The following is a 26212-nucleotide window of genomic DNA, read 5'->3' as shown; positions in this document are numbered from 1 at the left end:
GTTGAATAGTAGACAAACAGCGACACAGCCTATGATGATTCAACTTTAAAGGCGATTATTTTATTGAATAAATAACACGGAGCGAGTGAATGAAGATGTACATTCACTCTCTGACGGCAGATGGCGCTGATTGTCAGCTAACATCAATAAACAGATGTATTTTATTAACATACCTATTTTACTGTATCAGCTATCGCTCATTGTTAATGTTAGCCTACTTAATTCACCTAACGTTAACTAATGGGACCTTATACTGTAAAGCGTTACCTATTGTTCTTTATAGTTCTTTTGCACTTTAATCTGTTTAAAACGTGTTTTGCTTTATAATTTGTGTGTTTTGTTTTATTGTATAGCCTATTTAAATGTTCTTTAAAAGTTATTTTTATTGTTAATGTTATTAAACATGTTTGGAGGACAACACAACACATGATAGGCCTATATAAACACATAAGGTATAAAAGCTGTCACTTGGAAAGTAGGCTATTAAAAATGTTCTAATACCATTAAGGTGCTAAAATGTACACTTTTGCTACCAATATGTGCCTTTAGTGTACTAATATGCTATATGTACTAAAAATGTCTATCGTGGCACGGATATAATTTTAGATAATTTTTCACAACGGACAACATTGTGAAATGTTGTTTCACAATGTTGTCACAATGTCACGGATTCCGTGGGTGATTTACTTATTATGCCTAACACTTTTGACCTCAAAACCAACACCTTCTATGACCTTTTTCAAGACTGTGATTGAACAGGTATATCACTTTTATTTCGATTGACTGTGTGACCAGATGCATTATGATTTAAAGCATACAAAATAACAGGAACCCCTTTCTCATCTTTTAAAAACAGACAGCTAGGTGTCATCTGCCAAGTTGACAAATTAAGTATGTTCAGCTACAAACACCCTGAACATGTAACTTACACAGCGAGTAATATTACAAATATTGAAAAAAACAAAAATGTCTTGTCTGATCTCTGCGCGTCCCTGTGGTTGATCCAGTGGAGTTTGCCTGAAATGCCTGCTCGTCTCCTGCAGAGGGCGGTGTTGATGAACTCCTCCTCCTCCTCCTGCACTGACACGACAGCCGTCGGGCTCGGACCGGAAGTCATTCATTTCCAGTGAAGAGTAGTACGGGAGCTGCGTCGAGTTCCGATCATGATCCAGACGAGCCATTGAAATACAGAGTTATGACACTTCCATAGACCGCCGTATTTAACGGCTCTGTTCCGATCATAAGCGGAAATTTCGGGTCCGATTTGTTGACATATCTGAACTTCTGCGGCTGGACCGAATGCGACCAGTCGACCGGATGTGATGTATTCTAATCAAAACTAAGAGCGCGAAGCTAGAATTACCAATATTTTTTTAACACTTTAACGTTATTCTGTAATATTTATGTAATATATAATTATTTTATAATTATTAAAGCAATATTTAATATTTGATTTAATGTTATTTCAATATTTTATAATTATTTAAATAATAATTTAGTATTGATTGGCTCTATAACATCGACGGTGTTATTATTTTAGATGTGTTGAGGGTCAATTCATAGCCGAGGGAAACTGTTGCTTTACGGCCAATTTTAAAGTCCCGTGCGACTGCCGCTAGAGGGCGAATGGGGCGAATGCGATAATCGTATGCGAATGACGTGTGCAGTGGAAAGGCGGGGAAATGCGCTCATTTCCAAGGCGTTTCCGTTATCTTGCATCTGCAGGTCACGCTTCTGAGAGGATGTGTGCGCGCGCCCTCAGACACAGATTCAGCATAAGTGACATATAGGAAGCGCGCGACTTCAACTCGAGGACAACACTGCGGATTAATTTCAAAGGTATGAGCTGCAGTTATTATGTATTCACTTTAGTTGTTAATGTTAGGTCTATCCAGTAATAATACAAGTCTAACAATAATAATAATACAAGTCAATAATACAAATACAAGTGATTATATACGTGTGTGTGTGTGTGTCTGTGTGAGAGAGTCTACTTCTTGTATACGAATGTGTTGTGTTTTTATTATTTTCCGTGTCTGTAAAGGTGATGTGAACAGTGCAACATTCAGAAAAATGTCTATAGACGTTCGCCACAGCTGTGAATTGCATTTCAGACGTATCGTTAATCATCAAAATATCGTTTTATATCCTAATATCATTTTCACAATGTATTGATGTCATACATTTACATATCTATTTGCATTTATTTGCAACATTCTCAATATTTGAGTCCAAAGTTGAACAAGCAGCATGCGTTAGTACATTCATACAATACATTTACTGTTTAAATTCACTTAACATTAAATTTGACTATTTTCTTCAGTGTTATGGTGGCACATCTAGTGCTAATCTCTTGGCAACTTGACACTCAGTAAACTCATGTGTTCGACATCTGTGAGGCATTTCCTGTGATTTGTTTTGCACAAAGAGTCTGTTATTGTCCTCGGGTGTTCGTCGTGACCTTTAAGTTTTTGTCCCAGCTGGACTTCTTTTTTTAGGTTGATAATATTTTTGAAGCTTGCCCTGATTTTCTCTTGACCTATTTAGTGTTAAAACTGACATACTTAAAAAAAAAAAACATAATAAAAGTTAATATTTTTTTGCCATCTCAACCTTAAATTGGGAACACCACTTGTTCAGATTTTCTTACACTTAACATGTTTTAAAAATATATGAATAATTACATTGTACATTTTCATAAACTCAAACTTTTTCTGTTTCACTTTCCACGTCTACACAAATCTGCCAAATGTCTTCTTTAAAACGAGACCGTACTTTCAGCATTCTTGAATTACAACCATTGATGGAATGTGCATTTTCTTGTTGACTATCATTACTCATCATTATGACTATGAGATCTATAGAGCAGATAATCACAGGTGTGTGTGAATCACAGGTCTCCGTAATGGCAGAGTTGCTTAGGGCACTCCTGAGCGTGGCAGAAAAAGCCGCAAACGTGGCACGCGTCTGTCGTCAAGAAGCGACTCTTTTTGAGCTCCTGGTCCAGGAAAAGACAGGAGCTGATAAAAACAAGAAATTCGTCCAGGACTTCAAGACGCTTGCTGATGTGGTGATACAGGAAATGATTCGCCATGATGTCTGTGCCCAGGTTCTTAAAAATTCTAAAACTTTCACTGAGATCAAAATTCATTTTAGTCAAACTGATCAGTTTGTGTTGAGGGCTAAACATTCTCCATTCTTGCTTTATTATTCTAGTTTCCAGAACTGACTGGCTTTATTCATGGGGAGGAGTCAAACAAGTTTGAGAATGGGCTCGGTGAGTTACCCTGTCATTTTTTTTCTATGCAATTATATTCAAACGCCAGCATTATTTCTTCCCTACTGTAACGTGTATCCGAGTTGAACGGCTTCTGGGAAAAGAACAAATGTGTGTGTGTGGGGGTGTTTTTAGTGGTGGTTAGGGGGGTGGCTTGGTGTTGTCAAGTCATCTTCATTTATATAGCGCTTTTATCAATGTAGATTGTTCCAAATGTGCTTTACAGTGATAATAGGAAATTAAAGTAACAAGAGATTGTTTTGGCTTCATGCCAGCTCTAGAATAAAGTCATTTTCCAGCTAAAGTTAGTTTTAATTTATTCACTTCCGTCGCAACAATCATTAGTTATTAATTTAGATATTAATAACTATAACCGCTAACAAGACACCATTTTAACAGAAAACTCTTAAGTTCTCGGTCCATAGGGAGTTGGTTGGATGGTTTGTGTTGGTGGATCTCATTTGATTGACAGTTTGCCAGTAAACACCACACACCGTAAACTTGTTTTAAGAAGAAAAGAGATGTCACTAAAAATGTTGCACTTTATTAGAGTACGTGTACTTGTTAAAAAAAAAACAAGAATTGTCCATTTTGATTATTTAACTCAACTGAAATATGGAAAGCTGGCATATTGTGGATTGTGTGATAATATGAATAAATATTTGCATGCAGATCAGAAGTTGTTTAAAAGTCGGAAAAGTAGAATCAGATAAAATTATGCAAACGGGTTAAATTTAGATTTGAAGTACGGTATGTTGAGGTGTGCTGTCCTTGTAGCATGGGTATAAGAGTATATCATTTTATAAAGGATCCAAGCATTCTGTTGTAGACAACATAGGATTGGCCCAGTACAGAGCCCTGTGGGACGCCCTGTTAACATCCATGATGCAGGAAAAAAAACACCTTTGTAAGTGCTGTCACAGGAACTGTTTACACCAAACTCAAGGAAATATGTTTCCGATCACAGTTTTTAGCCTGGTTTATGGGGGTGTGTGGGGTTTGATTTGGGGTTATGCAAACCATTTTAAAATCAGATGGGATGAAGCCAGTGGGGTGGTTGTGGCCGCAGTACCTTGTAGGCAAGTGTTTGTGAAATCATAAATATCATCATGGAGTATGTAATCGGGATATTGGAGGACCTAAAGAATATTTAGCATGAGATAGTAATGCAAAAATGTCTGTTTTGAGGTGTTCACGAGATAACAGGGAATAACGTGTCATTGTCTTCCACTGTCTTTTCTAACCTGCAAACTCGTCACCTGGCTCTGAAATTTGTCATTCTGATATTTGACGTTTATATTATCTAATGAGTTTTTTTATGAGGGCATATAGGAATGTATATCTGAAAATGTTCAGAAAAATTCCAATTGCTTTTTCTTTTCATCTTCTCGCTGTGTGAAGGCTAATAAAGTAGCGCGGAGATGCTTTGTGTACAGGAGTAACTGCGGTCATTTTTCCATAAGTCTATTTTCCATATTTCTACATTTCCATAAGTGCCACCTTCTTTTAGAGAGTGAATTTGCATTTTCATTCAGCACATCTGCCAGTTATATAACATGCACAATCATTTATTTGGCTGAAACGTGAGGTTTATAATTTATAATAGTTTTTGTTAACTTGAATCCCAAAATAGTCATAGGTTTTATGGTCAATTACAGTTCAGGGTGTTTCCATGTAGTTTCAAAAGCACTTTGCTACCTTAAAAATGTATTTAATTGCCGATTCCAAGCAATTTTTAGATATTTTTATTATTTAACTGCCAATTCCAAGCTATTTTTAGATATTTTTATTATTTAACTGCCGATTTCAAGCTATTTCTAAATATTTTTATTATTTAACTGCCGATTCCAAGCAATTTTTAGATATTTTTATTATTTAACTGCCGATTCCGAGCAATTTTTAGATATTTTTACTATTTAACTGCCGATTTCAAGCTATTTTTAGATATTTTTATTATTTAACTGCCGATTTCAAGCTATTTTTAGATATTTTTATTATTTAACTGCCCATTCCAAGCAATTTTTTGATATTTTTATAATTTAACTGCCGATTTCAAGCAATTTTTAGATATTTTTATTATTTAATTGCCGATTCCAAGCAATTTTTAGATATTTTTATTATTTAATTGCCGATTTCAAGATATTTTTAGATATTTCTATTATTTAACTGCCGATTCCAAGCAATTTTTAGATATTTTTATTATTTAACTGCCGATTTCAAGATATTTTTATTATTTAACTGCCGATTCCAAGCAATTTTTAGATATTTTTATTATTTAATTGCCGATTTCAAGCTATTTTTAGATATTTTTATTTAACTGCCGATTTCAAGCTATTTTTATTATTTAACTGCTGATTCCAAGCAATTTTTGAATATTTTTAATATTTAAATGCCGATTCCAAGCAATTTATTAGATTTTTTTTTACATTTACCTGCTGATGTTTTGTTTTTGACTGCCGATTCCAAGCAATTTTTATTTATTTATTTGTAACTATACCTCTGTGATGGCAAAGAACACTCAAACTCAGAGCTAGTCAATGTATTAATCGTTTAAATTGTGGTTGTATGTCCATCAGGGGAGAGTGTCACAGTGACGGTCTGTGCTCGGGAACAGGACACAACTGCTCTGTTGGCTAAAGTCCTGGATGGGGATCAAACCGCCGCGTCCCTCTTGAGCAAAGCCATCCATCAGGACCTTCAGCTCACGGACCAAACCGCCGAATCCCTGCAGCTGTCAGTCAGCCCAGCCGACGTGGGCATCTGGATCGATCCCATCGGTAATGCATGTGTCATTTTACATTTACATTTATTCATTTAGCTGACGCTTTTATCCAAAGCGACTTACAATTGCTATATATGTCAGAGGTCGCATGCCTCTGGAGCAACTAGAGGTTAGGTGTCTTGCTCAGGGACACATTGGTGTCTCACAGTGGATTCGAACCCGGGTCTCTCACACCAAGGTCCACTGTGCCATCACCACCCCCATTTTCTGTCTATAAAATTAAATAATTTGTTTAACTTGGATATTTAGTTTTACATGTGCAGTATTCTGCTTAGACTAGTCTTACAAGTTAGTCATCTAATTTTTAGTCTTAAAAGGAATGGTACACCCTGGCCTGAAGCCATCCTAGGTGTCTGACATTCTTCTTTCAGATGAGTTAACTTAAAAAAATGTCCTGGCTCTTCAAAGCTTTAAAATGGGAGTAAATGGGCACATTTTTTTTTACAGTTTTTCTCCGTCGCTTTGGTGCATTTCTCACATCACTATTTACATTTGCACCACAGTTAATGCAGTTCTCAAAACAATTAGTACAAACTGCAAAACTTAGTTGATAACCTGCAAAAGTGTGTCACTTGCTCAAAATGGATAACTCACTCCTCAAAAGCAAGTATTCATGTCATTGACAGTGTCAGTGTCGTCAAGATGAAAAGTCCTAACACCAGTGTTTATGAACAAGATAGTCAAATGGCTTTGTCATGTTTTCATTATGACAGTTTACTCTGTAAGTGTTTACCAATGCAAAAAAAGTTCAAGACCTGAAAATGCTCAAGACAGTCCTATAAACTATTTGCACAGCCATTTGAAAACTACAGTAAAGTTTCACATTACTGTATTTACTGTAGTGAGGTACAGTAACTGAGTACAAGACACTGAATATGTATGTTTCACATTTTTACTGCATAGTCTTTGCAATCCTAATTTGTTTAGAGCATTGTGCAAAAGAAAAAAATACACCCTTATTTACAACAAACATACTGTAAACTCCCTTTGGGTAGATCGGTGCACAACTGGAAACAATATCACAGTACATATTGAAACTGAACAAACATGCATATACTGTAAATCATTCATGCACATCTCTTCTCATCAGTAAAAGCTGAGGTTCACCTGTGAGAAATTGGTCAATTTAGGATAAAAAAGGGTTTTTTAAAGATAAAAAAAAATTAGCTTGACGGATTTTGACAACTAGTTTAACATTTGTGTATGTGATGACTCAAGCAATGAAATGAAGACTATTAGTTTTATATGGAATGACTATTCAACATTCACAAGTATAGTTAATTTGGACTGATATGACATAAGCAAATGATAATGTTATAAAACAGCAGTGAGTTGTATGAAAGCAATAGATACATGTCCAAAAGCATTTGCAATTTGTTGGAAGGAATGAGAAACTGCTACTATGATGTGCACAAATGACAAAAAGTTGTAGAGGTTGAACTAACTGTTGTGCAATTGTAAATAGTGATGTGAGAAATGCACCAAAGCGACTGAGAAAAACTGTAAGTCCATACTTTTTTTTTTAAGTCCATACTTACCAAGTGCATCTATCCATCATAAAATTGTCCCAAAAGCATCAGAGGGGGGTTAATAAAAGCCTTCTGAAACTTTATCGACTAAAATAACTAGTTTCTAGCAGATGGAAACAAGTTTCGGCAACACAAAAGTTGTATGGACTTGTGTTCATTCACTCCCATAAAAAGCTTACAAAGCTGGGAAGAGCCAGACATTTTCTTCTTACAACTCTGATTGTATTCATCTGAAAGAATGTCAGTTACACCTAGGACGGCTTCAGGGTGAGTAAATCGTGGGCTAATTTTCATTTTTGGGTGAAATATCCCTTTAACTTATGCAAGCGTCAGTCCGGTGTCATTGCTCAGTAGTTGCAGGAGATATTCATGATAAAAGTGAATGTGAAACATGACTACAGAAACTGTGACTAAAACTGGAAACACACTGTTTTGAAACTATTCAACTTGTAGAATGGGGGGAAAAAAGTTCAAACTAGTGTAATGCCTTATTTTTTCTTAGTGTGTGAATTGTTCAGGTTGTCAACAGATGTATTTGGTTATTTTCTTTGAACAGATGGGACAAGTCAGTACATTGAAGGGAAAGAGGAAGAGGAGCCGGATGAAGGCTTTTGTCCTTCTGGACTCCCGTGCGCTCTGGTTCTGATTGGGGTTTATTTACGAGCCACGGGTCAACCAGTCATGGGTGTCATAAACCAGCCGTTCAACCGCAAAGACTCTACGGGTAAAGGGTAAGATACATGTAGTCACAGCTAAATGGGTTTTTTTTTTACACTCTTTTAAATTTCTATTGAGGTGACCACCAAAAATGCAGTTAAAAAATCCAACAGTTAATTAGAAGTCTTAAACTATTTGAGATAGGAGAAATTATACTGATACTGAGTTTCAAGAACTTATTCATTTCATATACGTCACAGTGAGTTGTAGAGAATGCACGACGAAACAAAGTAGTATCCGAAATAAATGGTCTTCATTTAATCCACAAAAGCAAACTCAGGAGATCGTAGGAGAAATGCACACGACCATGTTAAACTAAGACGATACCGGACCGGTTTTACATGCAAACCAATGGGTCAGTTTAATTAGCAATTCATCAAAAATAAATAACAGAACTCCCTAAAGGTTCATGTAAAAACAGAAAAAAATATGAGAAATGAGGGACTACAAAAATTGTTTTTGTGTTACGGGTCAATTTGACCCGAATATTTTTATGTTCAAAATCAGCTGCAGACACGAAATTAAAACATTTTTGATGTTTTTGTTATCACTACTATTCCATACTAAGGTGCAATAGCTAAAACTAAATATAAATAGTATCATTATTTGTGTAAATCCTGCCTTTACATCTGGTCCCGAAGCTTTGAAAGTATTGTTTTTCTCACACTTCTTTTCAGTGCTGCAACAAAATACAGTAGTAATTGAGAGATCCAAAAAAGACATCATTTCACAGACTTTTTTTGTCTATGAAACTCAAATAAATGAAGAAATTAAGAATTTTGCCTGGATTATTCTTCAAGTTTAGGTAAACCTTGAGTCTTAAATTTCTAATAACGCCTGTCATTATAATTATATTGTTTTTAAAACAATAATATCTTAGAAAAGGCCTTAAGTAATTTTTACAAACTATATATCATTTGAAAGCTTACAATCTCTAGTTTTCATATTTGATGACTGATTTTCAAAATAAATTACACAGAAGCCGTAATTTATCAATTTGCAACAGGAATATTTTCATACACGTAAAGTGTGTTCAGATCTTTATTTTGAAATAGCGATGAACATGAAAAATCATGGAAAAAAAAGGTAGAAACCTCAGTTTGTTTTCATGCCAAGAGTTCAAAAGATTGCATCCATTCAATTATTTTAGAATAAAAGGTCTGAAAAATGTTTAAATATTAAGAAAAATATAATAAATTCACCATTTGTGATGTGGCAGGAAGAACACGCATGCGTTTTCTTTGTATGCGTTTCTTAGAGGTTGATTTCATATCAAAATCTGCCAAAATTCCCATACTATTTCTGAATAGGATCTCTACTTCATAAATTGTATGACAATTGTGTAAATGATGGTTCATATCACTCAAAACACATATGCAAATGGAGGATGGGCGGTGATGGAGTCTGGTTGTGCCCTAGTGGAAAGGTTTGGTACTGCACCCAAACAAAATCTCACAGAAAGCAAATTTTTTGAGATATCAACCTAAAATTTTAAACACAACTTGTTCAGATGTTTGGCTTGGATTTTTCTGCCATTTTAGAGTAGCCTAGGTTTTGAAAATATATATTTTATATAAAATATGAATAATTTTTTTTACATTGTACATTTCCATAAACTCAAACTTCTAAAATCTTTCGAAATCTGCATTTCCATGTCTATTCAAAAAAAAGGGGGTAACAGTTAAGAGGTTAACCACTGCTATGGAGTGTGGGTCAAACACACAGCTAGAAAGATCGAAGCTATCATGACCCAATAGGTCACTGTTTTACATAATAACATGTTTGTCCTGATTGCAGATGGAAAGGCCAGCACATCTGGGGCGTCTCGTATGGAGACGTGAACGTGTGCTCGTTCACCCGGCCGTCGGATCCTCGGAAGAGCGAGTGTTTGTCGGTTCTGCTGAGCTCCAGCGAGAGACCGGCTGTGACGAGCGCGCTCGCGACGCTCCCCAACGGGTCGCTGCTGTACGCGTCGGGCGCGGGGTACAAGCTCCTGTGTGTGGTGCGGGGTCTGGTGGACGTGTACGTGCTGTCGGAGGGGAGCACGTTTAAGTGGGACTCGTGCGCTCCTCACGCGGTGCTGCGGGCGCTGGGTGGAGGAGTGTCGGATCTGAGCCAGTGTCTCGCGGGTCACACCACTCAACTCACATACCATCAACCACACACACACAGTCAAGGGGTGGAGCGGTGGGCCAACCGAGGAGGAATCATCGCTTACTTGGACTCCAGCGTGATCCAGAAAGTCGTGGAGGCGCTTGCTGGAAAGATATGACTGAGATATTGTGCAAGTTTGAATCTTATTGCATAATCTCGTGTCCTTTATGATTCTAGTTTCATAATGTATAGTCGCATATTAAATGTTTATTTAATTTAGGAAAAAAAATATATATACACGAAGTTTGAATTTTTGGAAGAAGCTTCATTTTCAAGAGAAATGGGAAAGGGAAGCAATCATTACAGATGATTTCACACACTTTTTCACAAAGCTAGAAACTGAGCGTTCTCTGGGTTTGGATCGTCATGCGTAACGTGGATATTCATATGCCCCGTTATGGTGATGTGTTTGACTTCTCACTCTGAGAAAGGCAGAAGCATTACGAGTCTCCCACCGGAACGAGTTTGTCCTTCACCGTCTCGTTCTAATCCTTCACGGATATTTAATCAAAACTAGACATTTAAGAAATATTCTGAAATATTATTACAATTGAACTGTATTCTATGTAAACTGTAATTTATTCCTGTGATCAAAGCTGAATCTTGTCATTTTGATTAAATAAATGCAGCTTTGGTGCATGTAGAGGAAAAACATTGCTTTACATGCAGTATTTATGGGATATTATATGTTCAAAACGTAGCTGTAATAGTCTTCATTATGTATTGAAATATTAGAAAATGAAGACTTAAAAAAATTTTAAATTTATTTTTTTGGTGTATATGTTACCATAATGGAAAACAGAGCAAAGGAGCTGATGGGGAAAGTCTGTTTAAACAGCTCAGAGGAACATTGATGCCCTTTTATGTGCAAAAAACATCCTCATTTAATTCTCTGCTGGCTTTGAGTCAGTGCTTATGATTAGAAAAGGATACAAAGCATCACTTCACACAACATACAAGTCATGTGATGAGTCATTTTATACCAAATACTGAATAAATCTAATCAAAATGGTGGTTACACATCACATTTTCACAATAACAAAACCCTGTTCTTTAAAGTGTCATTATAAACGTGTTACTCCTGCAAAAATTAAATGACTATTGTTACGTTACTTTCTCGACTCTTTTTGTGGCCTTGCAGTTGTTTTTTTATTGTAAGGTTTAACGCAGTAATGTATTCATCAACAATCTATATAACATCCACCTTCAGTTTCTTTTAAAGACACATTTAATATTACATTCTGAGCACTTTAATATTTCATTAGAGCGATGTACGGCATACGAGAGATCTCTTAACATGTAAAACTCGAGTAACGTGCATTACGTAATCAGATTATGTTTTGGATGTAAACGGATTAAGTAATGCACATTCATTTACTCGTTGATCTGATTATGTAATGAACGTCACTTATGAGTTCCACCCCACATTGTCCAATATTTTTGCATGAAGGTTAGTTTAATAGTGTAATGAAGTTATTTGCTTTGCAGAAGACAAACAAATGTTAATTTAACTGTTTGTGGTTCTAAACAAGAAAACAAGTCTGATATATATTACAGTCCCACACTGCAGTGCAAAAGAAATCTAGCCATCATAATCTCACATTACACCAAACCGAACCACCGTGGACAAGGCCACCGATACCAGAAGGGATCAATTAAATATGCATCTCTAAAAAATAAATAAAAACAGATTGATTGTGCTAAAGACACAACGTTGTTGGACATTTTTTTATCTTGTTCTGTTTTTAAGTTCAAAGTGAATGCTAATCTACTAAGCAAACAATATTTTGGAATTTCAACTCAAATGAATGTTACCCTCATGAAGGCATATTTTGAGCAGAACCAAAAAACATTGAGCTGCATAAGGGCTTTAATGATTCTGCGTTGTCCTATTGTGATTCTGTCAACTTAGATTTGAAATAAATTCAATGAATGAAAGTAGAACGATATTTCTAGAGCAGCATCAGCAGCACTTTAATGTGGTACTGAATATTTACTTTACACTAGAGTGTAATGTAGAAACGTTATACTTGCACACGCTCAGGAACAAAGCATATGAGAAAATCAGCTTTAATATAGGAGGGTTGGGGAGAGACCCATTATACCCATCGCTACACTGTTTACAGTGGATTGACAGGCTTAAAGATCATTGACAAAGAGCAAAACACCAATTTGATTTCATTTCTGGAGAGTAGAGCCTCTTCAAATCGCTTTATTGTTGCAACTGATCATTTCCTTTAAAGACTGTTGTTAAACAAGCGCATTTAACAGGAGTTATACGTAAATCTGAACAGAGAGATCATGAAACATCTCTTGAGAACACATGACCCTCAACACATTATGCATTAGTATGTTTCAGCTGTACAGAGGCAAAGCTGTAACGTGTATTGGGCCGAGTGTAAAATAAAGAAACGCACACAAAAGCAAGATGTCAGGATTGGACACTAATGAATCTGTTGGCCTGGAAAGAGTGAGAGAGACGCTCTGGCAGATGCATGAAAAAATCTTTTAAGATGATTCCTGAGTGTTAAGAAGTGGTCAAAAAATTAAAAATGGACTTCTTAAAGGGAGGCTCTGGGATTTTCACATCAAAACCCAATTTTGAACTTGACTTCAAAATCTATGCATGCAGACATCTAAGGTCTACATCATTTCATTTGTGCTTGAACTCGAACTTTAATGTGTTTTTTCTCCGGCGCCCCGGCGAAACATGACGCGATTGCGTTTAATGGGAAAATAACGTATTGGCGTATTGCATTCACTTGAAGAAAAGAAAATCTACTCTGTTTTTCTGAATTAACAAGTTAATTATCTCAGAATTATGAGATAATTTGTCATGGAAAAAAGTTTTTGCTCTGTTTTTCTGAATTAACAGGTTAATTTTTCATGAGAAAATTTTTTTGCTCTGTTTTTCTGAATTAATGAGTTACTTTTTCGTGAGAAAAAAAGTTTTTGCTCTGTTTTTCTGAATTAACAAGTTAATTTTTCATGAGAAAAAAAATTTGCTCTGTTTTTCTGAATTAATGAGTTAATTTTTCCTGAGAAAAAAAGTTTTTGCTCTGTTTTTTTTTTTAATTTACAAGTTCATTTTTCATGGAATTTTTTTTGCTCTGTTTTTCTGAATTAACAAGTTAATTTTTCATGAGGAAAAAAGTTTTTGCTCTGTTTTTCAAAGTCCTCAAAATGGAAATTTTTTTCATTCAGAAAAACAGAGCAAAAACTTTTTTCCTCATGAAAAATTAACTCGTTAATTCAGAAAAACAGAGCAAAAAAATTTTTCTCATGAAAAATTAACTCGTTAATTCAGAAAAAGAGCAAAACTTTTTTTTCTCATGAAAAATTAACTCATTATAGAAAAACAGAGCAAAAACTTTTTACCATGAAAAATTCTCTCGTAATTCTGAGATAATCAACTCGTTAATTCAGAAAAACAGAGTAGATTTTTTTTTCTTCAAGTGAATGCAATACGCCTCCGTAGAAAATCCCACAAGAATCTTCCATCTTCTGATTCAAGTTTCCATTCAATCACGTTAGCAATTGACCCAGTTTTAAGAATAATAACCCAATCCTGTCGCTGATTGGTTTTTAATATTGAACTGCTGAACTCTGCGGCTTGAATAACTGGTTTAATCAGAATCTAAACGATACGCCCAGGAACATTGGGAAATCACAGCTACGTTTTCTTCCTGTTCTCTTACTAGTAGCAGATGAAGAGAAAGAAAAGAATCCCTGAGGTCTGCGTGTGATTTATACACTATATCACAAAACATTCAGCCAACACTTTCCATCAGATTCAAGCCTGACAAAAACAGAGACACCTTTAAAGTAAAACTACACCCAAAAAAATGGGTCATCATTTCCCTCACTTTGTTCCAAACTCTGATGCTGTTATTTAGAAGAACACAAAAAGGACAATTTTTAGAAACTTCATGCAGTTTTCCAAAAGCTAAAGTTATTCACTGCTATTCATCCCTCCACGGAAGATACAAAATGGACGACCTCTTCAACCCTAAACCCAGAAGAACATAAACAGTGAACGGTTTGAATTCGGGTCTTTGGGTCGTCACACAACGTCATCATCAAAACATCAAGTCACAAGGACTGCTTTTACGACATTGGGTATTTCGTTCTTGCTGTGCTGAAAAAAAAAAAAAAAAAAAAGTCCAATGAAAAATAAAAAGGCATAAAGGCTTGGAACTACATGAGGGTGAGAGTAAATATCAATTTTTAACGTTGGGTCAAATATTCTTCAGATACACCAGGAGTCTCTACGCACGAGTCCTTCTGTTTCTTCAAAGAATGGGATTTCAAACGCTTGAATGTTGATTGATTTTTGTCATAACAAAACCGAACAAATACCTTCAAACATGAAACGAAAAGATCTCTTTTCGCTTGCTCCTCTACGAAATTCAATGCCATTTCATTTTCTAATCAGGAAGCTTCAAAGCGCCAACACTGAAGTGAGATTTTGTCCTTGTTTTGTTGCACTAGTTGGCCAATCACAGCATGGCTCCACCCCTGCGTAATATAGTACCTGTCTCAGCGCTGGAATGGCTTGCGGACTTTCTTGCGGCGGCGCGGGGGTTTCCCTCCTTCAGTCCAGTGTTCGCTGGGGTCGCTCCGCTGGGCTCCCGGGCTGAAGAACCCTGTTTGTGGAGCCGGCCCTGAGAACATGTGTGCGGTCCCTGCGGCGGCTGCGGAGGCGTGAGGCGCGGGGTTTCCCGAGGGGAAGAATCCTCCATTAGCAGACGCGTCACTGGGAGCTCCGGCCTGGAAGAAGCGGCTGAAGAAGTCCTGCAGGTCCGCAGGCGAGCCGCCACCAGTTGCAGGATGATCTGGGGCGGGTCTAGAGGACACAGACGCTCACATTTACATTTAATCATTCAGCGGACGCTTTTATCCAAAGCGACTTCCAAATGAGGAGAGCCATAGAAGCAGTTCTTTACGTCTAATAAAACATCGGTACCTAGTCAACCGTTTTCTGAGATTTGTTTTCGTGATAATCGAATGTAAAGAGTTTAGCGTATCCACAAGTTTCCGAGGGGCGCTCCTGTAAAAAATAAAGTGGGTGAAACTTCCGGTGACGCGGCGGAAGTAGCATTCCAATGGTATTTTGTGTGTTAGTTAGCGAAGAGGCTAGCTGTTTTTCGGAGAATTATTTTACTATTTAAAGACGCAAATCTTTATAAGAGATGTCGTTACGGAGCTTAGGGACAACATGTGCTGTTCGCGGTTGTATGTATAACCGGACTAAACTAATTCAGTGGCTTAAACGTGATTGTTTTGAACATAAGCTGAAAACGAAATCTGAGTGATCCTGCCAGAGCCCGTCTCTGATCCTGCCAACGACAGTTTCCATCACCTCCCAAAAGACGACGAATCTTCCTGTGTACATTTGTTTAAATTCTTAATATTCTATAAACTCTCTCAGCATGTGATTGGCTGTTCGCTTCTGATGTTACACCTAAACTCAGGATCAAAGCCTGTGTTGACAGAATACCAAATGTGCCAAGTAGCACATTCATTTATAATTTTGAATAAACTCCAAAGCACAATGACTAAGTGTGTATTTTTTATTTTATTTGTTTGTCAGCTCGCACAACTGTCTGTCAACATGCCTTGATGAGTATTGATTATTAATAATGTTATTATAATACTCCCAATCAACTACCGCGGAGGGTAAAGGTACTGTTACTTCACCCTTTTTCATTTCGTTGAGGTTGTGTTCCCACATCGTTAGCTAGTTTGGATCGCTATAACTTGAATGACTGTCAACTGTTGAATGAACGAGTGTCAAGCATGTCAAATCGCGCTTTGTTTACTTCGAACCGGAAGTCGCGCCCACTTTTGACGCATGGCCTCATGGGGCGTAGGAAACTTGTGGATAATGCTAGTACTGGGGTCATAAAATAAGAAAAAAAAAAAAATTGCTAGTTTATACCACTAACAAGGCTCAAAATAGCCCCACACTAACACAGTCACATAATGAGGGTCCATACGTGCAAAACGAAGCATTGAGAACTGTGTAAGTGTACAGACTGTTTAATAAGAAGATACTTTACAGGGCTCGACATTAAGGCTTGTCCGGGACAAGTGGATTTTTTGTAGGACAAGTAGAAGAGAAAATTAGTTGTCCGACTGGACAAGTTAAATTTCAAACAAAATAAAATGCCATGTTACTTCAAGTTATGTCCCACTCGTTACATCTATTTTACAGATTTAATTTTACCGATTTGAAACGAACACATTTTTCGCCAGTATAATGCGCATGAACAGAAGTTCTCTTTCGCGCTTGAACGAACATCAACAACACACACAATTAAGCCAAAATGTCATTTTGTCAAGTATCTTCATAACATAAGAGCAGTCTTATGATGGACATAAAGAGTTGTGATTTGTGAGAGAATGAGATCCGCGTTTCTGTCCACAGCGGCTGATCTTAAAGGGCCAGCTACCAATAAAGCGTTCGGTCAGTAAAATTAATGAAAGAACAAAGGGAACAGAGAAAATTGCTCACTGCTCTTGACTAAAGAACTTGTGTAGCTTTAATAAGGAGTAGTCCATATATAATTTATGATTTATGCAGCGCAGACTGTCTGATAACTTTATTCAATTTCTGTATATGTCCTACCTGTTAGACAGTTCATTTTTATCCAGATTCCAGACATCAATGGCTTATTGATCATTATAGGTGTTATCAATCATTTAGTTGTTATTGCTAATTTCAGAATTATCACTAATCTGTGTGTGCATTTGGTTTAGAACCAAACAAGTTGATTCATGAAACCATTTGTTTATTATATCGCAATCGCATATCACAACCGCAATATTGACCTCAATAACCGCAATGACATTTTCCCCAAATCGTGCAGCCCTAGATAAAATTATAAATCTCTACCCGGACAAGTGACTTTTGTGCATGGACAAGTGGAACATAAATTTACTTGTCCGAAGGACAAGTGCCTAAAAAGGTTAATGTCAAGCCCTGCTTTATAGACCATTTCACAAGATGTAAACAACACTGGTCCAGAAACACTTCCTGTTTCAGTTTATTTCCCATGTAAAGAAAACATCTTAAAGATGTTTGTTTAACTTTTTGATTCAGTTTTAAATGTCCTGTTGGTTGTATTTTATCCCAGCTTTTATGTAGTGTTAAAAAACTGAAACAGGAAGTGCTTCTGGACCAGTGTTGTTTACATCTTGTGAAATGGTCTATAAGGACAGTTCACTTTGTGTGCAATCTTAGAAAACAGACTCGACAAGTCAAACCACGAACGTCGTGCTGAGTGATCTGCGTTCCATTCGACAGGGTCCCTACGCAGTTTTCACTGCTCCCTACTCCCTGAACACGGTATATCAGTTGAAGTGGACTTCACTGACTTCCTGTGAAGTGATGTACCAATGTTCCCTTATTCCCTATGCCGTTTGCAGTGCCCTTCGAACTGAAAATGTTCGTTCCCTTCGAATTGGAATCTCACTTAAGATGGCGAAATACCCTGTGAAGTCCACTTCGCAGTCCACTTACGGTCGAATGGAACGCACCTTGTGTGAACGGCGTTCGGGGATCGACTTATCGAGTTTTCCAATTCTGCTTTCTATGACAGGAACAAATTGCATTTTTAAATGTATTAACATACTAAACAGATGAAATAAATGCAGCCTTGGTGAGCATAAGTGACTTTTTAGTCCCTGTAGTGGATGATGTCATAATGCTTTTCATTAAGAAAGTCCGAGTGGTTACCTGTGGCGGCTGGCGCTGCTGCTACCTTTGGAGCCGAAAGAGATATGATATGGCACGCGATGAGTGTCTGGAGAGATGCTTATGCGCTGACAGCCGGCCCACTCTGTGTGAACATGGGGACATGCGTACAACATATGCATACAACATAATGCAAATATCTGACGGTGTGGATGCCAATAGACTACCAGTGATGTCAAAGACTTTGCCGTCCATGAAGGCGAAGTACGTGATGCGCAGTCCTAGCATACTAGATTCAGCCCACAGGTCTCCCTCCTCGGCACTGTGCCACTTATTACATTCAGCACAGAATCGGGCCTCGCCAGGCTCACGGTCCATCTCAAAGCGCCTGGGGAAAAGACCATGCTCAGGTGAACATAGAAACGTAATGCAACACAGAACAGAAGCTTGAATGAAAGAACAGGACTGAGATGACAATGTCAGTCATACGCACTTGTGCTTGCCCTCACATTTAGTGCACATCATTGTGTTCATGGCTTCCTTCAGGTCGTCCTGTAGTTTAGTCAGGAACTCATTCATGGATTTGGAAAGCTCTGTAGCAGCCATACGCTTCCTGCAGACAGAGAACACAAAAACAAGACATTTGTGCTCATTTCAAAGAAACATGTACACGTCACATTTGGAATTCGTTGAATTCTTAATATTGTAATTGAGTAACTTAATTGAGGTAATTAAATGTATAATTACTCTGTAACAAGGACACACTCAAATCCAGTGTAACTAAACATTTCTCACGGTATTATACATATTTGTTGACATTACAAATACAAATGTTCATCGTTATTTCATGTTAGCTCGAGGTTGTTTTGACTTAATGAATTAGTAAATGTTGAAATTAACATCAAGTATAATACATGCTTTAATATTTTTTCAAAAAAGAATTACAGTAACGAGAATTTGGGAAAAAATGTGTTTGGGGAAAAACGTTGTCAACCAAAAATAACCAAGTAATTTTTTATTTTCTTAATTCTGTCTTTTGATTGAGGAGTGAGTCTTCATTGTGTTTTTGGCCTCTACTAGAGCAGGTTTTCATGCTTTTTCCCCATATTTGACTTATATTTGGCTTGTTGCGGCTCCTCTTTTCCCAGTCCTTTAGTTCCTGTCTCTATGAAGCCCCTCCTTCTGAAAAGCACAGTATGCTCGGATTGGTCGTCTGGACCAGTGTGTTGTGATTAATCAAGCGCTTCCAGCATGTTCTTTCTTTCTTTCTTTCTTTATAAAGCACATTTAAAAACCACCATGGTTTGACCAGAGCTGTACATAGTATAAGAGAAATTATTTGATTTTTAGCCAGGTGACGAAGACAGAAAAAACTTGACTTAACTCCTACTTATCGAATGTTAGTCCAGAATCAAATTGAAAGCCCAATGGTGACCCAAACAGGTTAGATAATCAAGATCATAATTCCTGTTGCTTGGGAAATTTCCCACCCTTTACCATAACCATGCGTTTCAACACACTACGAACTAACTCAACCGGGCCCCGCCCCTTTATTCAGAGTATGAATTATTTAAATGAGGAATATTGTGACGTGTTCGTTCCCTGAAGAAAACTCAGGGAGAAACAGAGACACTGATATAGAGAACAACTCCTGCTGGAGGAACAAGAGCTTTTTCATGCTCAAACAGCAACATTACACGCTAAAGAAGATTAGAAGATTGGAAAAAATAACAATAGGTCCCTTTAATTCTTTTGTGGCAATTATGTAAACCAACTGATTGGTTGTTTTCTAAAAGCACTCACAGTTCATACTCTCTCCGTGTCTCTGGGTTACTGACGATGTCCCAGGCTGCTCTTAACACCTTGAAGGCCTCGCCAGCGCCTGGGTGCTTGTTTTTGTCAGGATGAACCTGCACGCAAACAATCCATTAAATCTTGACAAACACATAAAACCCATAATTCATCCGACACAGACATTAAACAGGTTTCATCTCACCTGTACTGCCAGCTGCCTGTAAGCTCTCTTGAGTTCAGATTCAGAGGCATGAATATCCACTCCGAGAACATTAAATGGGTCCAACTCCTCTTCAGGGATCTGAACCAGAACAGCAGTTGATAATACGGGTAAAACAAGCAACACATTAAGAGCTTACTAAATGAATAGGCTTTATATTTACATATACCATTGAAGTTTGAAACTGGATTCTATAAAAGCTAAAACTCACTTGATCTTTGTGTGATAATGAAAAAAGGCAACTAAACAACAAATGAAGGTTGTTTTGTAGCTTCATCAACAAAGTCATGCACAGAATCAGTTCTTTTTTATTTTCGTATTTTGTATGACGGTTTCCACAAAAATATTAAGCAGCACAACTGTTATCAATATTGATAATAATCAGAAGAAATGTTCCTTGAGCAGCAAATCTGAAAAAAAAAAAAAAACCTGCAGCCTTGTTGTGTCCGACTTCTTTCAAAAATATTAAAAGGGCTCTATTTTACTCTTTTGCGAAGTCTTCTTGATTTTGTTTTTGGGGTGTCATAGAATATATTTTCATACTTGATTTTGTGTGTTGTGATTGGTTAGCTGACCCAATGTGTTGTGATTGGTTAGCTGGACCAATGTGTTGTGATTGGTTAGCTGACCCAATGTGTTGTGATTGGTTAGCTGGCCCAATGTGTTGTGATTGGTTAGCTGGCCCAATGTGTTGTGATTGGTTAGCTGGCCCAATGTGTTGTGATTGGTTAGCTGGACCAATGTGTTGTGATTGGTTAGCTGGACCAATGTGTTGTGATTGGTTAGCTGGACCAATGTGTTGTGATTGGTTAGCTGGCCCAATGTGTTGTGATTGGTTAGCTGGCCCAATGTGTTGTGATTGGTTATCTGACCCAATGTGTTGTGATTGGTTAGCTGGACCAGTGTGTTGTGATTGGTTAGCTGGTCCAATGTGTTGTGATTGGTTAGCTGGTCCAATGTGTTGTGATTGGTTAGCTGGTCCAATGTGTTGTGATTGGTTAGCTGACCCAATGTGTTGTGATTAGTTAGCTGACCCAATGTGTTGTGATTGGTTAGCCGACCCAACGTGTTGTGATTGCTTATCTGGTCAAATGTGTTGTGATTGGTTTGCTGACCCAATTTGTTGTGATTAGTTAGTAAGCCAATGTGTTGTGATTGGTTAGCTGGTCCAATGTGTTGTGATTGGTTAGCTGGACCAATATGTTATGACTGGTTAGCTGGCCCAATGTGTTGTGATTGGTTAGCTGGCCCAATGTGTTGCGATTGGTTAGATGGCCCAATTTGTTGTGATTACTTAGCTGGACCAATTTGTTGTGATTGGTTAGCTGGTCAAATGCGTTGTGATTGGTTATCTGGTCAAATGTGTTGTGATTGGTTTGCTGACCCAATTTGTTGTGATTGGTTAGCCGACCCAACGTGTTGTGATTGCTTATCTGGTCAAATGTGTTGTGATTGGTTTGCTGACCCAATGTGTTGTGATTGGTTAGCCGACCCAACGTGTTGTGATTGCTTATCTGGTCAAATGTGTTGTGATTGGTTTGCTGACCCAATTTGTTGTGATTAGTTAGTAAGCCAATGTGTTGTGATTGGTTAGCTGGTCCAATGTGTTGTGATTGGTTAGCTGGTCCAATGTGTTGTGATTGGTTAGCAGGTCCAATGTGTTGTGATTGGTTAGCTGACCCAATGTGTTGTGATTAGTTAGCTGGCCCAATGTGTTGTGATTGGTTAGCCGACCCAATGTGTTGTGATTGGTTAGCCGACCCAATGTGTTGTGATTTGTTAGCTGGACCAATATGTTATGACTGGTTAGCTGGTCAAATGCGTTGTGATTGGTTAGCTGGCCCAATGTGTTGCGATTGGTTAGATGGCCCAATTTGTTGTGATTACTTAGCTGGACCAATTTGTTGTGATTGGTTAGCTGGTCAAATGCATTGTGATTGGTTATCTGGTCAAATGTGTTGTGATTGGTTTGCTGACCCAATTTGTTGTGATTAGTTAGTAAGCCAATGTGTTGTGATTGGTTAGCTGTCCAATGTGTTGTGATTTGTTAGCTGGTCCAATGTGTTGTGATTTGTTAGCTGGTCCAATGTGTTGTGATTGGTTAGCTGGCCCAATGTGTTGTGATTGGTTAGCTGGCCCAATGTGTTGTGACTGGTTAGCTGGTCAAATGCGTTGTGATTGGTTAGCTGGCCCAATGTGTTGCGATTGGTTAGATGGCCCAATTTGTTGTGATTACTTAGCTGGACCAATTTGTTGTGATTACTTAGCTGGACCAATTTGTTGTGATTGGTTAGCTGGCCAAATTTGTTGCAATTAGTTAGCTGGACCAATGTGTTGTGATTGGTTAGCTGGCCAAATTTGTTGCAATTAGTTAGCTGGACCAATGTGTTGTGATTGGTTAGCTGACCTGATTGGTTAGCTGATTCAATGAATGAGCCGTTCATTGCAGTTCTTGGAAAGTGGATTTTGTTATATCAAAAATATATCCCTTTGGGTGATTTTAAGATTTGTAACCTTGCAGATCTTTTTTTTCCAACGCAAACAGCAACATTACACACTAACTGAAGTTGGAAAAGTATAATAGTACCCCTTTAATAATAAACTTACTGACCCCAAACTTTACACTACCTTTAAACAAAGGTAGCGCAGTTTTACTTTAAAATATAGTGCTTGAACTCTTTGTTAATCAAGTCATCAGACATAAATGCTAGATCACTACCTTGGCTAGTGCCAGAAGTCTCTGCAGCTCTTCTCCAGGTTGCCACTTCTCTGCCCCCCTGGTGGGAGACTCTGGATTTGAGCTGTCATTCGCGGCGCCTTGTTTAAAGAAACACCCGTGAATCCTTGCGGTCAGATCCGACACTTTCCGCCAAACCCTGCTACTTTGGAAGGCAAGCCACCATTTTCTGCCTCTCTCTCCCGCCAGCCTTCCCACGACGCACTTCAACATCAGCGAGCCAATGCTTAGCGTGGCGCACACAAATCTGAAAGCAGAGAGAGCTGCGTGTCGAGCCCAACTCAAAGTCCTGCCGATGCCTTCTATTAAAGCTACAGCTGAAAACCGGCTCCAGTCCAGGATCCGCCTCAAATCTTGAGTCAAGCCTGGAATATCGGTGACTTTGCATAGCATGCGTGATCCGAAGTCATACAGCGCGATTCCAGACGATTCCACCACGACTCCACATCTGTGTGTCAAAGAAATGATGAGTTCGACGACCATGTGGATGCATGAAATGCACCAGGGACTGACAATTTCCGCTAGGAAATCCCGACACACCATGACCAGCTGGTTCCCGTTTTTCCTTCGTGCGCGGCTGTGATTGTGCAGATGCTGGTTCCGGCGCTTCATCTGCTTGTGTCTGCTGGGCCCGGACGATGGGAGGAAGGATCTATGAGACATTGAAGCTGTCCATGATGGCGTTTGATCACAAGGCCCCTGTGCCGGTCCACCCTTCTTGGATTTTCCTTTCCTCCCGGTTCCAGCATTGCGGGATCTAGACTCTCCGTCGCCCCTCAACTCATTTTCCAATTCATTTTTCCCTTCTCGTTCACATTTCTCCTTTTCAGCACTCCCATCTTCCTCCTGATCCTTAGTTGTGGTGTTTTGCTCTTCGTTCTCATCTACTTCCAAATCAAAGTCTTCATCAGGGAATTCACAATCCAAATCATCAAACGCCTCACGTTCACAGTCAGGTGCCTGAGGCGGCATCACATGACCGTCATTTTCATGACACGGATTGGCTAGAGAAACGATGGGCGGCCCACAGTCAGTGCCTTCCTCTACTGTCTCCCAATGTATTGCCATGTCTTCTTCCATCTTGCTCATATATCCACACGTTCACTCCCTCACACTTAAGGCAGACATGGAAATATCCATCATGAGCTTTAGGGTGGCAGCAGACTTAGACACGCAGCATGCATTGCATTTAACAGCTGCCTCATATTCACAAATGAAACACAACATGGGGTTTTCAGCATGTCCAGCATTGCAGACGATCAGAGATGAACATTTCCAAATCACACCATCATCCTGCAAATGAAAAGAAAATCTGTCAAATTACTCAAATAAATGTAAGACACTGTATGTTCAAGATGTAATCTAGCAAATTATACACTACAACATAAAAAATGCCTTATAAAACTTTTACATCAACAACCAGCGTTGTGTATTCGAGACTCGGACTCTATCTTGTCATGGACTCGTGTGCATTTTGACTCGTACTCGAACATATTAGGAATCTGACTTTTTCCCGAGTCCACTCGAGTCCCATTCTAAATATATCATGATTATTACTGTATGTTAATATTTCTTTAAATTGTTGTTTGATTGAAACATCCAATGATTGCTAACCCAGGTCAGATGTGACGTGAAACCTCTTGCTCAACTATGTATTTAAAATGTCTGCCTTATCATCCATAATTTAGTTTGCATGCAAGAGCCACACAGAATTTGTGTGCAGTAATGCTATGTGAAAGAGCACTTACTGATTGTAATAATTGTAAGTCATAATTGTAATAAAATTACCTTTACACCACTTTGTTGCCTTTTTACCATTACAGTGTACATGATACCATGGGATATATTTGGTTTACTGTTTGAGTATGGTGCCAATTTTATTGTTACCACCAAATATTTTATATGTTCTTGGTCAATGGAGGATTCTTAAATATCTGACATATATTCGCTTGGACGTTTTTACAACCAATCAGTGCTAAAATATAATGCATCCACGATTTGTACCAATAACAAATTGTTGTGAACTATATTTATCCGGTTCACTTTGCGCTTTGTTGAAAACAAAACACATTTCGCTGTTAGTGCCAACAAGTTTGCTGTTCTACACGACCTAAAGTTACACAGTTAAAACTACAAACCATCTTTTTTTTTTCTTTGCTATTATGACAGACCAGATCCCTGAGAGACGGAGCAGAAACTGAAATGTAAACAAGGCTGGAACTTACTAAACTCTCTGTCCTGATAAAGTACACGAGCGTCGACTCCTGAACGGCTGTCGACTGAGGTTTACACGCGGTGGTTGTGATTTCGTGAATGTTAATGTTTAAGAATCTTTATATTTGTTTCATCTCTTCATTTACGATGCTGTTTTGCTTTAGCAGACGTGCTAACTGGAGAACATCTACAGCTAGCAGTCCTGCCTTCCGACGCTAAAACAACAACAGTGCACGGGCAGAAAAGTTCATCTCGAGTGTAACATGAGCTCGAAGCAGCTCAGCCTGTTTTCTCACCTATCTTTAACTGCTTTAACTGTCCCTTCTCTCTTCTTTCCAGTTCACTTCCGAGTCCAGCACACAAGCATAACGTCAGTTCCGTGTAATTAACCCTTTCCTGTCATCTGGGACACGGTGACGTCACGATCGACTACGTGTTCGTAAAAAAGTCTGTGGCTTGGGGAGCTGATAGATAGAAAATTCAATAACAAACATATTTGTGCTATTTGTCAAATAACTAAATAAAATAGCATCTACAGAATTTTTTAAAACTCTATTATTGCTAATATAAGCAGGAATTGTTTACCTAGGCCTACATAAACAAATGAAAACCCAATGTTTAAGGTGTTTGTGGTGGAATTTGATTGTTTTATGTCTTCTCTGAAGAAAAAACAAACAAACAAAAAAACAAATTGACATGTTTAAAATATTATTTTTCCTTGCCTCCTTGCCTCAAAAGCATCTTCTTACCAATAAAAAAAAACACACATTTGAATTACTGTAAAGTCGGATGGTAAAATAATTTGCTTTTTTTTTTGTCCCTCTTCTGTGGAAGACAGAGACATTTTGGTCAGATATATCTTAATGTTTCAATACACAACTAATTTGTCTCCTGTAACTAAATTGCACACAAAAAAAATCATCTCTTTACTGTATTCAAAGTGTATATGGAAACAATCCAAAGCTCTGCAAATCCTAAATCAATGAAAACTAGAAAAAAAGTTTGATGAAACAAACTTTATAGTAAGTTGGCTTGAGAAAGCCAGACCAGAGAGTCTGAAGGTTTACAGTAAAGTAGTTTGAAGTTTGA

General features: G+C 38.0%; 2 protein-coding genes across 3 annotated transcripts; one reads left to right on the top strand and one right to left on the bottom strand.

The window, feature by feature from the left end:
* The first annotated feature begins 1113 nt into the window (after nt 1–1113).
* inpp1 (inositol polyphosphate-1-phosphatase) lies at nt 1114–11223 on the top strand. The gene is made up of 6 exons (XM_039663328.2): nt 1114–1839; nt 2897–3109; nt 3217–3277; nt 5854–6054; nt 8145–8319; nt 10103–11223. The coding sequence occupies exons 2-6, from the start codon at nt 2906–2908 to the stop codon at nt 10575–10577; spliced, it is 1116 nt and encodes a 371-aa protein (XP_039519262.2). The 5' UTR covers nt 1114–1839; nt 2897–2905; the 3' UTR covers nt 10578–11223.
* A 1432-nt stretch (nt 11224–12655) lies between these two features.
* On the bottom strand, nt 12656–25520 carry dnajc14 (DnaJ heat shock protein family (Hsp40) member C14). 2 transcript variants are annotated; one of them, XM_039663343.2, is made up of 8 exons: nt 25420–25520; nt 22892–24202; nt 20155–20253; nt 19962–20068; nt 18652–18771; nt 18386–18546; nt 18201–18303; nt 12656–15305 (listed from the first exon to the last, which is right to left on the bottom strand). In XM_039663343.2, the coding sequence occupies exons 2-8, from the start codon at nt 23996–23998 to the stop codon at nt 14999–15001; spliced, it is 2004 nt and encodes a 667-aa protein (XP_039519277.2). In that variant the 5' UTR covers nt 23999–24202; nt 25420–25520; the 3' UTR covers nt 12656–14998. The 2 variants fall into 2 exon arrangements, with proteins under 2 accessions (XP_039519277.2, XP_039519278.2); XM_039663344.2 differs by having other exon boundaries at nt 25135–25475.
* Nucleotides 25521–26212: the final 692 nt, after the last annotated feature.

Source organism: Pimephales promelas, chromosome 21 (assembly GCF_988280905.1).
Source record: "Pimephales promelas chromosome 21, fPimPro1.hap1.1, whole genome shotgun sequence".
In the NCBI taxonomy this organism is placed as follows: domain Eukaryota; kingdom Metazoa; phylum Chordata; class Actinopteri; order Cypriniformes; family Leuciscidae; genus Pimephales; species Pimephales promelas.
Note: the sequence above shows the minus strand (reverse complement) of the source record. Positions and strands in the feature narration are given on the sequence as shown.